This window comes from Coffea arabica, chromosome 2c (assembly GCF_036785885.1).
Source record: "Coffea arabica cultivar ET-39 chromosome 2c, Coffea Arabica ET-39 HiFi, whole genome shotgun sequence".
Classification (NCBI taxonomy): Eukaryota; Viridiplantae; Streptophyta; class Magnoliopsida; order Gentianales; family Rubiaceae; genus Coffea; species Coffea arabica.
Window position 1 is genome coordinate 24,109,260 of NC_092312.1, and position 16,895 is coordinate 24,126,154.

The following is a 16,895-nucleotide window of genomic DNA, read 5'->3' on the forward strand; positions in this document are numbered from 1 at the left end:
TTATGGTTAATGGAATACCCACTAATATTTCAGGGGAAGATGGAGTACCCACTAAGCAATTTAAAAGATATTCAACCAATGGATGACGATTTCATGTTTTTTAGGTGACAAATATTAGTAGATTACAGGTCATACATGGAGTACTAAATTAATTTCTTAATTAGTTGCCTTTGTTTACTCTTTTTCCGAAGTTGTCGAATTATATCTAGTAATAGATCAAAAATCAGGACAAAATAGGGGTCACCAACAATCCCTTTATTGCGCATTATGAAACTCCAGCAATACTGGTCTTTGAGGCTGCTGAAACACTGAGCTCACCGAAAATGAACTATGACTAGAGGTGTTCACGAATCAAACTGCTCGCGAGTCTCGCGACTCGAGTTCGAGCTTCACAAAATTAACTGGAGGCTCGACTCGATTAGGTCAAAACTTGGCTCGACTCGACTCGTTTGCACCCCTAACTATGACTAGAGTTGTTGAATCAACAAACCCTCATGGCCAAAAATGGCATGGCAACCATAAACGGGGAAGAGAATGGTGGACAAGGAGATGGTGAAGCGCCAAGAATCTTAACCAGTCCAGGGGCGGTTTTTTCATGCATCTAGGGGAGGTTTTCTCTGATGATTATGGATTATATCAGTGGAGCTTGACCACAATAATCTGTTAGAATATCAATAAATCAAAATGATTGGGTATATGACATTGACATGATTAATCATTGATATACCTTCTACAAGAACCTAATTTTCCAACAAACCTCTCGATCAATGGCATTTTCTTGACGTGTGAATACTTATGTCTTGTGAACTTCAACTACGTCCAGCCATTATTGTATCATTAATCCAAGGCTTCGATCCTCCATTCCAGGAGAGTTGGAAATTAAGCTGCCGTAGCTCATATCCTAAGAATAGCGTACATCGGTTGAGGAGGTGGATTAGTTGTGAATGCGTACAAATTAGTTCAAAAAACTAATGTGATAATATCAAAATAGTATATGCATTTTGTGAATGTGGATTCGAAATTGTATGTTTACACTTGAGTTACTTTTAATATTGGATCATCGACTCGCCAAAAGTCTTATTTTAAAGAGATACAATCATTAATAGCTATCATTCTAGTAATGAATTGATGGAAATGGTGACTAAGTAACACGTATGTTGTTTGGTTACCTTGCATAAGAATTGAATGAGTTCCCCAAAAAACTCCCAAAAATTGAAATGTGACTCGTATTAAATAATCAAATAGCCATGCCAATAGTAAACAAATTAATTCTTCACGTATCAAGATTTGACTTCTTTGGATTTCTTGTTAACTGTGAAGTTCTTGAAGTGGTTCTAGCATGCAAGATCAATATTTGTGACCCCAACGTGTTTAGAAAATAATAACTCGAAGAGCCTGAAAGAATATGAAACTCTTAAATCTTTATCTTAGAATGTAAAACACGTAGGATTATTTTAAAATAGCAAAGAGATAATCATTAATGGCTAGCATTCTAGTGTCACTGACACTAATTGATGGAATTCGTGAAATTTGGTGTATTAAGTAATCTAATAGCCGCCCCCACAGGTAGCTCGGTCAGAACTGATAAGTCCGTCTTTACGGTAAGGTTCCGTGTTTGACCCCTCGCTGCTGCAGTAAAATTGTGACATCCTTGAGCAGGGCTCTGCTGACCTTAGAGGGATTAGTCTGGTAAAAAAAAAAAAAAGGCGGGAACACCCCTTAAGTGAAAAAAAAAATAATCAAATAGCCATGACAATAGTGAACAAATTAATTCATCACGTATCAAGATTTGACTTCTTTGGATTTCTTGTCAACTGTGAACTTTTTTAAGTGGTTCTGGCATGCAAGATTAATATTCGTGGCCTCAAAAACTTGCCTAAAAATACTTAATTCCAAGGAAATAAACTAGACTCTAGATATAATATTGTGAAATGGATGCTCTTTGTCAACTTATCCTCGTCAGCATTTAGTTTTACTACTTTTAATGAGCTTTCTTGCAATCTGTTTTACTACTTTCATGTTTCAACCCCCAATAATAAAGCCACATATACATGTACGTGTGTTGGGAGAAAAGGGTTAAAAGAAGCCAATTCAATGAGGCTGCCAAATTCAATGGCATGAGATGATGAGAAGTATTAGGCTTCTGTCAACTTTTAGATTTACTTGCCTGAAAGAGCTTTATCTTGTACAAAGTGTTATTTGTCAAAATTATATATTACGGCAATTCATTTCATAAATACGTGTAACCCGAGCAGATCAAACCCACAAAATGATAATTTTTATGCTTATAAAGTACCTATTGCACACTCGCTAAGAGGGAATTTAGGTGTTAATTTTTCTTTAAAAAAAATTAATCAATTCGAGAAAATGTCATGGAATCACAGTGAATGCCCATTAGGGCACCCTAAGAAACATTCAAAATTCAATACATAATGTCCCATCAACATTCCTTCAATTATGATACATTGGAGAGAACATTCAATGACAATTGTGTGAGATGTGTGACCTTCAATGACCAATATGATGAGCGAGATGTCACTTTAAGGATGATAAAACTACACGTAATTGTTCGTACGCGTCATAATTACAAGTGGAAAAACCTACTTATATCCCCCTCATCACTTGGACATTTATATAACGATTGATTGCTACGTCGTTCATGGTAAAGAGCCGTGGCCAACTTTCGCTAACTTCTTCGATGATTATTGGCCACACGCAGAGCACTTGAAATCCTCGGTGACATGTTTTCTATGCCAATTCAATGCCACCAATAGTATTGCGTCAAGTGTCATGTTATTATTTACACTTGTGTTAAATCAAGCCAATTTAAATTATTAGAAAATTAAAGTGTAAATAATAACATGACACTTGGCACAATACTATTAGTGGCATTGAATTGGCATAGAAAACATGTCACCGAGGATCCCAAGTGCACGCCACCGAGTCATAGTTTCATCCAATTTATGAAGCAAAATACAGACAAAATGCCTAACTTTTCGGTTGTCTATACAATTCAATATCATAGGGTACTTTCCAATTTATAACAAGGTTTTGTCAATGTTGACACAAAATAGGAAATGGGTCCAGTTTTTTTTTTTTTTTTTTTTGGTGAAAAGATAATTTTTTTTTTTTTGGACAAAATTATTGCAATCCAGTGAATGGATGATAATCTGGAAGCATAACAGTGGATCTACCATTGTAAAATACCCAAATGAACATTATTACTCTTTTCTTTTCACCAGCAGTTGAACTCCTCTATTGACCGGCCAGTCCAATCCTGCATGCACATGAAAAAATTGAATACATGTACCTATATAAGTGGGATAAGTGAATTTCAGTGTATATGCTTTGTATTCTTGTCGAATTATATGTTCCTATTGACACATATGACCATTTGCATTTATACCAATAGATTTTTGTGTGATTATTGGCGCTTGAATTAATTAGGCCCTTTAAAAGTTGAAATGCTTACATGGTAACTGGCCCTAAAATCAGTAAATTTTGAACTCTAAGAAAGTATACAAGTGGGAAAAAAAATAGAACAAATTCAATATTGGACAAACGGATCAAGTGAGTTGAATTTTCAATGTATCTAATGATAACTTGATATATAGCAAGAGTTATATGGAGAAATTGAAATTCTTTATCTTCTCGCTAATCACTATATTCCCATTAATGTGTGCCATATTAGACTAGGCATTGCGCCCCCTTCCTGTTTCCATGTTGACCCATGAGCTTACCAAGTTGTCTCGTCTTCATTCTCCACAAAAGCTGTACTCAGGACCTTGCCACAATTCTGGCGGCACTTGTCCTTCTCAGTCCGAAAGAAGATTTGGACTTCTTTCCAAATGGCCAACCATATGTAGTGTTGGACAGAAGTTACCAAATTTGAATATCACATCAGAAAAGAAGAAATTCCACATTGAGGGCTTCATGGGCCCTATATTCTTTTCCTTTTGTTTGTTTTTTACATAAAGAAATTTAACAATTATCGGAAAAGTTTAAATTCCGCAAAAAGCAGATAATCTAATAGTCTGCCAATATTTACACAACTTGAATGAATGATGTATAAGATGGCCCGAGATGTTCTGTTTTATAATTTATCTGTGTGACACGCTCTGTTTCATAACCTTTTTGAGTGACAATCAAGTGTCTTACCGTATCTTTAATTACCAAGGTATGATATATAAAGATTTGAATTCTTATCTATTATTTCGTGGAACACATATGACAAAAGTGTAATAGGAAAAGTTGTAACAAAATATCTTTTTAAGGTATATAAAAGATCAACAAAAGCTGTCGATAGCATGGTATGGGGAGTAAAACTGAGAGAGCTCGTGTCTCATGCATGACATAAGAAGAAAGAAATAAAAGTCGACATAATAATGTGTCATTATCGAAGGAAAGGAAAATCAAATCAAAGTTGGGTAGGTTGGACTTGGAGTCCAGCAAATTGCAAGTTTTCAAGGGGAAAGAAAATTGAAAAGCAATTCCTCGTATTCAATTCATTCACGGCTCAGCTATTTTTGCTGCTTATCAACCCTATAAAGGTCGGAACAAAACGATAATCATGTGAGAAAAATATAAGCAGGTCCAAATATCTTAATGTAGAAAACCAAAAACGCTTGAGTGCTTATCAACTGGCAGCCACCATATCTTCAAGCAACTTGTAGATGAAGATTTTTCAAACTTAGATTGTTGGGAATCTATGCAGACTTTCAATTTTCAAACGTGTCTCCATCTTCCCTCTTGGCTCTGTGCGGTGGATAAACACTTCATTATCACTTCATCAAAGTCTAAATAAATGAATATGGTGCTAGCACATCTTTCAAGTTATCATCATTGACGTTAAACCTGTGAGATTGGAGATAAATGGTCATAATAAGTATCAAAGTCTATGGATATATATGCAAGGCTGAATGTGTTTGATGACTCTGCATGTATCTGGATTGATCCTAGAATGACAGAGTTGAAAGCCATGGAGCACGAAGCTCATGACTCGTGACCATGACTTCTATTAATGGAATATGACCGATTAATCAAAAATAACTATCCACATACTGACAATCTTGTTCGTGTTTGAATATTCAACATCAAGAAAGGAAGCAGAATGGGCTGTTGGATAGCAAGTGCTTGGATGTCTTTAAGTAGTGTACACTATCTTTGAATCAAATGATTCATCTGTAACAAAGGTTATGAGTTTTACATCGAATTTTCATGCAATTAACATCGATCTAAATGGACCGGATGCATAATCTTGGTAACAAATTCTGGCTTGTAGTTATTCCCTGAATAAATGCAAATGCTGGAAACTCGAAACTCGACTGACGCGGTAGTAGGGATTTTAATCAGGTAGCCGTAAGTAACTAAGAAGGCCGCCATTCTTACTACATTTTGGGGAAACTATTTATGAGTAGGCAGCGATCATAAGCCTAAAAGATGTTTAGGATTTTTACACACACAAATATTTATTTCATCCTTTCCAAGTGCCTAAGAGAGAGCTTTTTGGGAAGCATGCTCTAGTTCAAAGGTGTTTAACGTGATTCCCTTTATTTACCACATGGCTGGTATGCAAGGCTGGTGGGCTGTCCCATTTGTAAAGTTTTTTCCTACTAGCATGCATGAAGTGACAAATTATCTGTTCTTCTATCACCTGCATCAGTAATCTAAGCATTAGATTCAGAAACGTGATCTTTTCAAAAGTAGGATTCAGGTGCTTGTTCGGCGGTGCCTGTACCTTTTACAATCGGCCTAACATTTTGGCCAACCTTTTTGACTCTCCACCTAACGTTTTGCCCCAGCTTTTTGAAACCTAAGGCATCTCTACTGGTGACCTTTTTGAAAGACATTTCCTTATAGTTTCATTGGGATCTTTTTGGAAAGCAACTGAGCCAGAGATGACGCTAACGTTTCGAAAAAAAAAAAACTGAGCCAGAGATGTAATAACTATGAGACAACTCATAAGTAAAAGTTTTGGATGTTAAAAGCACCTCTCAGGTACTGTTTCCCGCATCCCTTCACAGCTACTGCTACAACGTCCTTCACTCTACCCTACAACTGTTGCCGTTTAGGCTTAGTCAATTCATCAACGCAAACTTCAAGATGGCCCCAAACAAAATAGTATGATTCCTGCATTTGCATTAAAACAGAATATGCAGACACACCCCTTTTTCCCATTTACTTCACTGGTTCTGTTTCAAAACAATAAAGATGCACATATGCCATGAACAAGTGAATGTAATCAATTAGGACTCCTGGGTTTGGCTCCGTTGGATTGGCCATTTTTTCAAAAACAAAATTTTCAAAAATACAATGTTACAATAATACATAATGACTCAAAAAACATATCATTCATATAATATATCAAATGTTTCAAAAAAATTTTCATATATACTACTACTACAGTAAAATTTTTCAAAAAATATCTCCAAAAAACAACTAGTCCGAATAGAGCATGTGTTTGAGACCTACGTACTTTAAACTACAATAAAATTTTTCAAAAATATCTCCAAAAAACAGCTAGTCCAAATAGAGCGTGTTTGAGACCCACGTGCTTTAAATGTACACTTATGCATAACTCTTTCCTTGTTGATTTAGCGTTGTATCGAATGGCTTTCTTCACCACCAAGAGTTCTCAAGGGGGCAGCTAAATACCTAGCTAGGTTAGGTCAACCAAACTCTTGAGTAAGTAGTAGTAGCATGCATTTTATGATGGATTAAGATTGGTGCATCACATGGTTATGCAATGCAAGAGAGCTAATGCAAATGCAGGTGTCAGTAACTAGCACTAAGCTTTTCGCAATCAGGGAGTGTTTTATACATTTCTATATGGAACTATGTTGCTACAACAGACAGGCAATTAACTTTTCAAGTTATCCTCACCGAATTGGATATCCAACCGGAGGAAATCCTGATCCAATCCCTAAAATTTATAACTTAAATCAATTGATAGGAAATTGTGATTCTCATCATCGTGCTACGATCTAGATGCGCCAACTGTTTTGCTTCTTAGCTTCGAAGGAGGCACCATCATTCAGCATGTCTTGGGCATCAGTTTCCATTCCAAGTTTAGATAGGGCAAGAGCCTGCATGTAGAAGGCAGTAGGCCACTCAGGCAAGCAAACCTGTGCCTGCATAGCATCTCTCAGCGCAAGCTCTGGCTGTCCAATCATCAAGTAGGATAGAGCTCGCCTCACAAAGACAGTACCAGAAGGAACAGACATCATGGACACCAACTGTATTTAAGGTGAGAAAAAAATGAATTAGGATTAAACTCCAAATAATTGGCAATGTTATTCATCAACAAAAGGGAGGTGCAAACCCAACACGTTCCTGAAAAATGAAGGTTGAAGTTGTACAGACAAGAACACATGCGATTCATATATCCTGGTTCACATCACTCTCAGTGTCACACTAACAATGAGTCCCATGTTTGCCCACTAATTTAGAGAAGCAACGATCATGTCAAATAAGTAGCTGCACTATATTGTTTCGCTTTAAAGGTGGAGGCACATAAGTAAGGGCAAATAGAAGCAAAGTGCAACACGTCCGTATGTTTCATGGAGTAAATCTAGAGGTCAACTTAGCAGTCTATGCAACCTATCCTAGTTACCATTCCCCAGCAGTGCACAGTTTGAGACCTGTCGTGTCAATACATGTCCAGGCATTTTATTTGATTTAAACATTATGTAAGGCAAAAGGGATAGACGAAATTTACTCACTACGCTAACATTAATTCAGCTAGACCTCCGGTTTTTAAAGTAGGTAATCGCTAAGTCGATTGAATAAAGAAGCCTTCTTTCTATTCTTTCTATTTCAACCTGCATGATAATCCTCTTCCTACACCCATACAGTAAGATGAATGGCACTGACTTCCCAAAAGCTAGGTATCTGATAAATCAAATCATACCGTTAGATCAACAAACATCGTAGTCACTCTTATCATTTTGAGGACAGTGCAGTAGTCAAGAACATTAAAAATTCCTCGAAAACATCTATATGGCAAGCCAGGAAAAAGCCAATTAACTCGTGGTGTAGTGGATTAAATACAAGCTTGCAAATTAGCATAAATGTTTTCGGTACAAGTTTGATAGCATTTTAAAAAGTGATAAGCTACAAGCAGAGATTGATTAACTTCATTGGTTCTAATTTATCTCTGTTTTTTATCCCACCAAATACTGATGTCCACAATAATACATGGGACTTTGCTGCTTCCAGGAGAGAAGTTAACAATTGGCTGAATGCAGACATGTCTTGCATAATTCACATACCTTTGAGTAATAGTCGATCGCACTCTTGAAGTCCTTGTCCCTAAATGCTATGTCACCAAATTTCTTCGTATTCAACATGTCTTGCACTTGTTGTGTCCATTCTTGGAATGAAAGCTTTACAAAGATTGTATTGCCATAAAAATCCAATAAAAAGTAAGCGTGCTAGGCCAGATTAGAGAAAACACCTAAGCCCAATAATTTTCATTTCATTTGGACATATCATAACAGGATAAAAACAACGGGCATTCACCGTTGGTTCAAGAAGTCCAGTAAATGAAGTTAGGTTTTGAGTATCCTGAATCAAGATTTTCTGACTGCAACTCACCTCATTTTCTGCACCCTCTTCATCTTTGTAACCTGTTTTAAGCAAGATATCATGCACAGCAGTAAGGTCCATCCTTGTACAAGCCTTTCCAAGAGGAGAAAGCATGGTAGGCAGTACCACTGGAGTCTTTGTCAGACCCATCAAAACATGTGAGGTAACCTACGAATGCCAAAAGCAAAGGAGAGAAAATCTATTTAAATGCTTAAATCTTAGATTAAGATATTAATTATATGAGAAAATCTAGTATTTAGCAACTAAATTAATGCTCGATAGGCCTACCTCCTCCTGTTTTTGAAGGGGCGCCACTGCTGAAAGAAGAAACTTTATGTCAGGTCTATCTCTAGCCTCGTACTGGAGACACTTTGATGCCAGTTCCACCAATGCAGTAGCATCTTCATTGGCATATTGTCCTTCCAACGATGAATCCATGAGTAACAACACATTCTTACCTCTTATCAAATCCAAAGCCTGGAGAAATGATGTGGAAAAGGCCAGTTAAGCAAAAAGGATACAAGTTAGGAATAAAAAATCTAACAGAAATCAGATTGAAATATGGATGCAACAATACTGATGCTTCTGAAAAGCTAAAACTTGGATCCCATACTCATCAGAGCTACCTTTCTTTCCTTCCACTATTTACCCCTCCTGGGTGCTCAACATGCACCTGAACTCTATAGCAAGGGAAACATATTGAGGACCCTGAATAGTTTACACTAGCAAACAAATCTGTAATTCTTACTTCATCACTTCAGGTTTCGCTTTTGTGCTCCAGTTCACCTACATTATCATTCTTAACTCACAAGTATGTGAATCTTACACAATTAGTTCATTTGTCATTTGTAATGCCAATCCTACAACAAAAAGGAGAAGCAAAAACAAGAAGGAAGAAAAAAGATGAATAACTGCTGGACTATCAGATGTCGAAGTTACTTTAATTAAGCTATACCAGAAAGTCTATGCAAAAGCATGAATAAGTTGCTTTAGTTAAGCTGTAACAGAAAGTCTATGCAAAAGCATGGATAAGTTACTTTAATTAAGGTATGCCAGAAAGTCTATGCAAAAGCATGAATGACGGCCTTCTCAATATCTTAAAGCTTATGTCCATATAAATCCATACTTCAGAACAACAATGATATGCTGGATATCCAACAGAATAATACAAACATCAGAAAAAGATGATAAAAGTATGAATCTCTTGCACAAAGCCAAATTTTCATGAAACGCTAAAGAAAACAGCAAGCTATTGCATTGGATGGCAAGCCCAATGACAAGATAGAAAAAACATTTCCAAGCATTCTCATTTAAGGAAGCTAATTTTGGAGAAAAAAGAAGTTACAACATGTACATTTAATATAAATTATTCATCAAAAGAATTAAGGACCAAATTTGATGCATCTCTATGGCAACAACTACAGATTACAGTAACTTTTTAACAATATAACATGAAACCAAAGCATGATAGGCTCATAAATGATTCTTCTACAAGCCAAGAGTAAAAGAGGAGAAGATAGAACATGGAATGAGGATTTACGTACATGGCTAGGAGGTATGTGTTTTCCACTTAAAAGGTCTAGCAGAACGGTTCCATAACTGTATATTACACTCTCCGGAATTACCCTACCTGGGAAAATTAAAGGAAGTAAAGTAAGCTACATAAAAGGCTAGGCAAGAGTAATAGTTAAACAACAGTTGGATAGGATATCAAAATAAGATACTCTGTCAAAGACAGCATATTTTTGTCTTTATGGATATTATGAGGCATTACTCCATCCTAACACGAGTGGACAACTCTAGATGATGAAATAAGATATGCTGATTCGCTTAGAGCCACAAACAAATAGTCAATTGTATTGGAAAGATAATTTGGTAAAGAAATCAGTGAAGCATTAAAAAAAAATGAAAAGGAAAACAAACAAAATACATATATTGCTGAGAACACTTGTCAGAAATGGGACAAACTCAAAGCATAACAACAGTGCTGAAAGGTACACATGAAGAGTATCAGAATATTTATTCCTCAATTCTTGAGATGAAAGCTCACTGAATTACAAGAAACTAATCTGACTACTAATCATACCTATTTCAAATCTGAATTCATGTCTGAATAAATCCCTTGTCCTATCAAGGATATACTCTAAAGGATTAAAACCGTGTGGTGGCTTATATAAAAGTGCTGATCTAGTTAAATTCTACCCGTACGAGATTCATTCAAAAATTTTTAAACACACTTTTGAAAGAATAACTTCCAGAACTGTACTTTTCATTGTTCCCAAACATCATTGAAGATCATTAGAACAAAGAGACAGCACTACACAACCAAGCCACACTCCCTTATGGTAGTTAAATACACTTATTTTTCGGATGAGTAAGAAAATAAATATTGATGGCAATAATAGTTGCAACACGACGAGAGAATTCACATACACATAACAATCTGAAAAAACACATGGCAGAATACTAATTGTGGTGCTTCACAACCAGTTAAACAGGTGAAGTTATGCTGCATGGTAAAAGATCCAGGTCCAGATCACATAGAAGCTAGGTAGAAGATCAAAGTATCGCAAATCCAAACCTACATTTATCTCAAAGTGACAAGACATGGATAAAATCCATGCTCTAATTTGAACAAGTACATCAACCACCCAAAAAAAAGGGACAAGATCGTCAAGACAAACCCAAAAGAAAAGGGCAAAAGCAAAGCAGAACTAATTTGTATACATCACAAAAGGAACTGCAGGAGGCCCATACAAGTGGTTAAAACTATACCAGTGCGCAAAAACTCAGGTGGAGTGTAAGCCAGGTTGGTACTATAACTCTTCCCATCTCTGCTGTTCTTCATAAGACCAAAACTAGATATCCGAGGATCGCCATCCTGATCAAGAAAAGAATGATCACATGTAAGGGATGCTCACCCAAAACAATCAACTGACACTACCATGTTCACTTGTTGAAACAGATTATAGTATGTATCCTAGAATAGAAATGTGGATGAAGTCAAAATTGAAGCAATATTCATTCTTCTTACTGTGATATCAAGACCACTAGTTTTTCTCTGGGGAATATATTCCCTAGTTAATATAATAAGGTACACTATTCTACTACAGATTCCTAAAATGTGACAAGAAACATAAATGGAATTGCACTTATTTAATTTACAATACTCCAGTTTGAATGTAATTTGAAAGCATAGCGGCATAAAAAGTCTACCATCCATCTTATTTCATTTCAAATAGATTGATGGACACTTCTTAATGCACCATGTATACAGAGCTATCATCCATTTTCTCCAGAAAACTTATTAGCGTTCCATACAAAACTTTATATGAAACAATTCAAGTACCAAAACTGGAACACTGTTATTATTGAAACGGGCTAACTTGTTCGTTTCCTTTTTCTTGGTGCTAATGTCATGTCTTTTCAGAGGATAGTGGGAAGGGGGAAGAAATAGTTGGATGTATCATAATGCAGATCTCATTTATGCAAATAGAAACCACTAGATTCATTTACAACATCCAAGAAACACTCGTTATCCAAAAGCATCATGGAACTTAAAGGACTTAAAACATACTCACTCATTTCGGTTTCCTTATTTCAATCACCATAGTAAGTCTAATAGAAAATTCTTCAGCACCAAATTTGAATATTTTGAGGATAGAATATTTTTAATTAATATAGAAGAGTTGCAGCTTTGCATATAACTCTTCTCATCTATATGGTACATAGACCAACATCTAGCAAATTGCTTTCCAAGGTAAACCTAAAATCCTTCCAAGCTGGTCAGGCTAGCTACCTCATCAAAAAGAACCCTGTACGCATTCAAATCATGATAAATTTTTCTGTTTTCTGCAATGCAATGGTCAAGAGCCTGGGCAATATGGTAAGCAACTCTAACACGCATTTCCCATGGCAGAGGCTGTTTGTCCCCTGCAAAAAACACATGAACTTATGGGTGAATAACCAGAGGCTGCCAAATAAATTAAGCAAAAAATACTATCATAATCAAAATCATGTGGGAAAAAAAAAAGAAAAAAGAGCACCAATAGCCATGCAAATTCAGGTATAACATTTGCAACAGCATATTAGTTGAAGGATGCAGATCTAGCAAGAGAGTTGCTTGTTCCTTATACAGAGAGGCTGGCCTGAGCAAAGGAAGATTTGTAGATGGGATTACAGAGCCATAAGAACAATTTATAGTGCTATCCTTGTGCTCAGTTTGATTAGTTAATCAGCTGCCTAAGGAGAACAAAGAGGGTAAGCAAAATACTGGACGACAACTCTTCAAGGGGAACAACATATAAAGGAATATATTTACATAAGCTGTTCACGTGCCAACTTAAAGAAGATAAGCAGCTCAGGAAAGAACATTCTCGATGAAAGAAAGGGTAGCTATGCAGATCATGAAAGTCCAACAAAAGACACAGTAGAATGTGAAGTTTACACACCCATTCCAATATTCAGTTGACAAATGATATTGATGCCCACGATAAAAGATAAGCCAAAAAAAAGGTTGTGATTTCTTTTCCTATAAATGACTACTAATGCATGATTTAACATTTTTCTGTGTGTGAGGCATTGACCACAGTTTTTTACAATCACCCATCATTACTTCCATTCTGGCAATGGTGGTAAAAAGATTCAGATATACTGAATAGTTTCAAGAAGAAATCTACTAAAGTAGGATCACGAGGCAAAATTCAATAAACCTTACAGTGAAATAGATGCTTTGACAGTGTATCATTAGGCATATATTCTGCGACCAACAATCGCTCATCTCCCTCAGCACAACATCCTATAAGATTCACCAATTTCTTGTGCCGAAGCTTGCCAACACCAGCAGCTTCTGCCTGCATGAGGAGCACAGCAAAAGCAGTATAAAGACCACAATGTATGGTAGGAAAAGGCTAGGAAAATTTTACACATAGGGAGGGTAGGTCAGAAAATTGATACCAATAGAACATCAAGTACGAATATAATGATTGACTGCCAACTAGTTGATAAGACACATGAAACCATAACCCAGAATTATCCCAAGCGTAGCAATAGACACTACTGATAACTTCAAACATCTTCAAGAACTAAAAAAACAAAAGCCGGAGGGTCACATTAGCTGTTAGATAACGAATACTTCCAACTGTAACAACTATGGGCCATTAGATGACAAGGGGTAAAAATCCAGCACCATGAATGACAAAATAAGACAAACTTGTATTGTGTGAAGAAAATATCATAAACCAAGATATAACAACACAAACTTTTGAACTATTTACTATTTTAGAGAGAAATCTACGTTAGCAGTACACATGCAGTCACATTCACAACCATTTTATGATTATAGTAGATAAACATTATTGTTGGCCAAACAATCTTACTATAACAGGAACCCCAAAAATAAGATGGTGTCAGCTCCCCAAAGTGAGATGCAGTAACCAAGATGTGTCTCAAAGAAATGCTATTTCTTAAAGCTATACAATGTGAATTGGTCATCAAACTAGAATAGTTGTTGCATTTCTCTTTCAGTGTGACATACGCGAACATCATCAGATAATTTTACAAGCTAATGAATCTAGCTGTCAAACTGAACAATAATATTTACCACAAATTGTTGGGGGTCAGGCCAGGACTGTCTTGAGAAACGCTTAATGGCAACAAGCCGGTTATTCCGAAGCTTTCCTCTGTAAACAACATTGGGAGCTTTCTCTCCACTTTCAGAGACTATCAATTCACTGCTGAACCCATTTGTAGCAGCTCGGAGTTCAGCAAGACCAAATTCCTTAAAAACAGGTACTTGATCTTGGTCTATTTGGTCCCCATTAACTTCACCATCATTAAATATACAATGACACGGCCAACAAAAAAAAATTAGGTTGGTCGACACAAATCATAACATTTCCATTTCTAAGCATATCAATGTATCAAGCAAACAAAGACACCAAGACCCAAATTTAACAAGTATTTCTTTTAGGAACATGTTAGTAGTAATCAATAAGCAAAACTACTAAAAAAAGAAATTAAATTACATAACTCTCGTACATGTGAGATAAACAAAAATAGGGCAGTTTTTACGTCAAATATCAGTCAATCATCCAAAAATAATGAAAAAAAAACTCCAAAATAATTGCAAGCATTTATGAAAGACCCGAAAATAGAAATTTAAAAAACAAAAAATGAACACATCATACATGTACATAAAACCGAAGCAAACAACTTACCACAAAATTTAAAAAAAAAAAAAAAAGATAATTAAGAAAATGACAATTGACCGAATAGATGCTATAACACCCTTATCAAAGTTTAAATTTTAACCAAAATTCAACATGCAAGTAGCCCATACATCAAACCCCAAAAAAAGCCCACCAAAAAAGAGATAGAGGGAGGGAGATAGATAGAGAAAAATGAATCTTGACTACAGGTTCATGAAACTCCAGAAAAGTAATTATTAAATAACAGGCATAAGACTGAAGAAAACAAAAGGAAAAAAAAATTGAGTAAAAATGTGATACCAAGATCTGGTTTGGAGTCGGGCTGAGAGGGTTCTTGGTCAGGGGACTGAACATTGGCAGTTTTGGACTGAAAACAGCCCATTTTTTCAATGCTCACATAGACCAAACACACACCTCAAGAAAGAAAAACACACACGCTTCTTCACACTCAGCTGAATCCCTTGTTTCCGTTCTCACTTGTAACTCACCCTCCCAAGTCCCACCTGGGTTTTCAAAGAACTGAAATGGGGATTTTTTTTCCTTTTCTTTTCAGTTAAAGCATGGGGGATTGTTTCTTTGCAGGTCAATGAAAAGGAAGAAGAGTCAGCTAACCGGTACCATGATTGTGCCCTTTTTGTGTATGTGGTTTTTGTGTGTGTTGTGTGTCCAAGAGGGAACAGTGTAAGGGTGGGGTGGGGGCTTTTGATGAGTGATGATTGGGGAACTGAGTGCAGTTTGGTTTGGAATATGTTGGGTGGGGGTTATGAGAGGGAGATGGAGAAGGGGTGTCACATGATAACCGGATGATGAGCACGTGAAGAGAGAGGTGGGGAAGTAGAAACGGCTGGGGGGTGGGGATGGTGACTTCGGTTACGTCTTTTACATACATATGCTGCCGTCAGTGGTAAGCAGGCTTTTGTTTTCACATTGCAGCGAAGGCAGCGTTTCTTGTGAATCCGTGGATTGGAATTTGGAACTTTCTCCGGTGTTTCATCCTTTTGGCTCTCTCTCTTCACTTCACTTCAGGGTAAATTGCAAATACTCTAGTTAATAATTTCATCCAATTTAGTGTTTATTTTTCAAACATGGTAGAATATATTGTAGACCTAGTGGGAGGGAACTGAATCACAACAAATCCAAATAGGTGTCCGTGCACCCGTTGATAAAATCTCTAAAAAAACTTGTTGGATTTTAAGAATGCAGGCCAAGAGATTTAAAGTTCAAATAATTTACCTACACCGAAATAGAGATTTAAAACTCTCTTGGTGATCAACTAATAGAGGAGTAGAGTTGGTTTCATCCAATTTAGTGGTGGCACTATAAAATTTTTGTATTTGTAACTTGTTTACTTGACATAAGCTTAACAATTGTGAGAATTGGGCATGGTTCAAGGTAAATTTTAGATTATTTTTTTATGCACTGTTAATGTATATGCAAGGGGTTTAGATGCATATTACGTAATCTAATTTTAAATTCACTTTTTACATAAATGGCATACATTTATATCTATTAATGTAAAAAAAATCTATTACAATGACAAAATCTACTACATTGACCGTAAATAAAACTTAATCCAAATTCTTAAAGTGTCAATAAGGGCACTTACATGGCAAATAATGATGGATATTCTGCATTATTGAGTTCGGCGCCATAATAGAACTTGTAGTTTAGTATCTAGGGGTATTTGTTCCTTGTCTAAGTAATTTTCATATATCTAACTTTTTTATTTCTCATATGATCCTTCTCATTCTTTAAGACAAAAGAAATCTCAAATTTATGACTAGAGAGTTAGGAACTAAGGATCAAGAATGACAATCAATTTCAAGGGTGTCAATTTGATAAATGGCATATTAAGCAAAAAAAAAAAAAATGTATCGTTTGATTGTTGGGATACATGTAATGATTTGTAAATTGTAGTAATAGATCTAAGCGTACGAAAACTTTAACCTATAAAGTAGGGCAAATTATCCAATTGGCCCTTGAACTCTTTGTCTAGGTAAAAATAAGTCTCTCATCTATTTTTTGCTGACTTTAAGCCCTCGAACTTGTAATATTGGGCACCCGTGACCCTTTTAGCCAGTTTCTCCGGTTGGCGAATTC

General features: G+C 36.1%; 1 protein-coding gene across 1 annotated transcript; it reads right to left on the reverse strand.

The window, feature by feature from the left end:
- Positions 1-6,772: 6,772 nt before the first annotated feature.
- On the reverse strand, positions 6,773-15,462 carry LOC113727003 (serine/threonine-protein kinase BSK2). The gene is made up of 10 exons (XM_027250951.2): positions 15,096-15,462; positions 14,189-14,409; positions 13,304-13,439; positions 12,386-12,519; positions 11,362-11,467; positions 10,131-10,216; positions 8,875-9,063; positions 8,596-8,754; positions 8,271-8,384; positions 6,773-7,235 (listed from the first exon to the last, which is right to left on the reverse strand). The coding sequence occupies exons 1-10, from the start codon at positions 15,175-15,177 to the stop codon at positions 6,984-6,986; spliced, it is 1,479 nt and encodes a 492-aa protein (XP_027106752.1). The 5' UTR covers positions 15,178-15,462; the 3' UTR covers positions 6,773-6,983.
- Between the last annotated feature and the right edge of the window lie 1,433 nt (positions 15,463-16,895).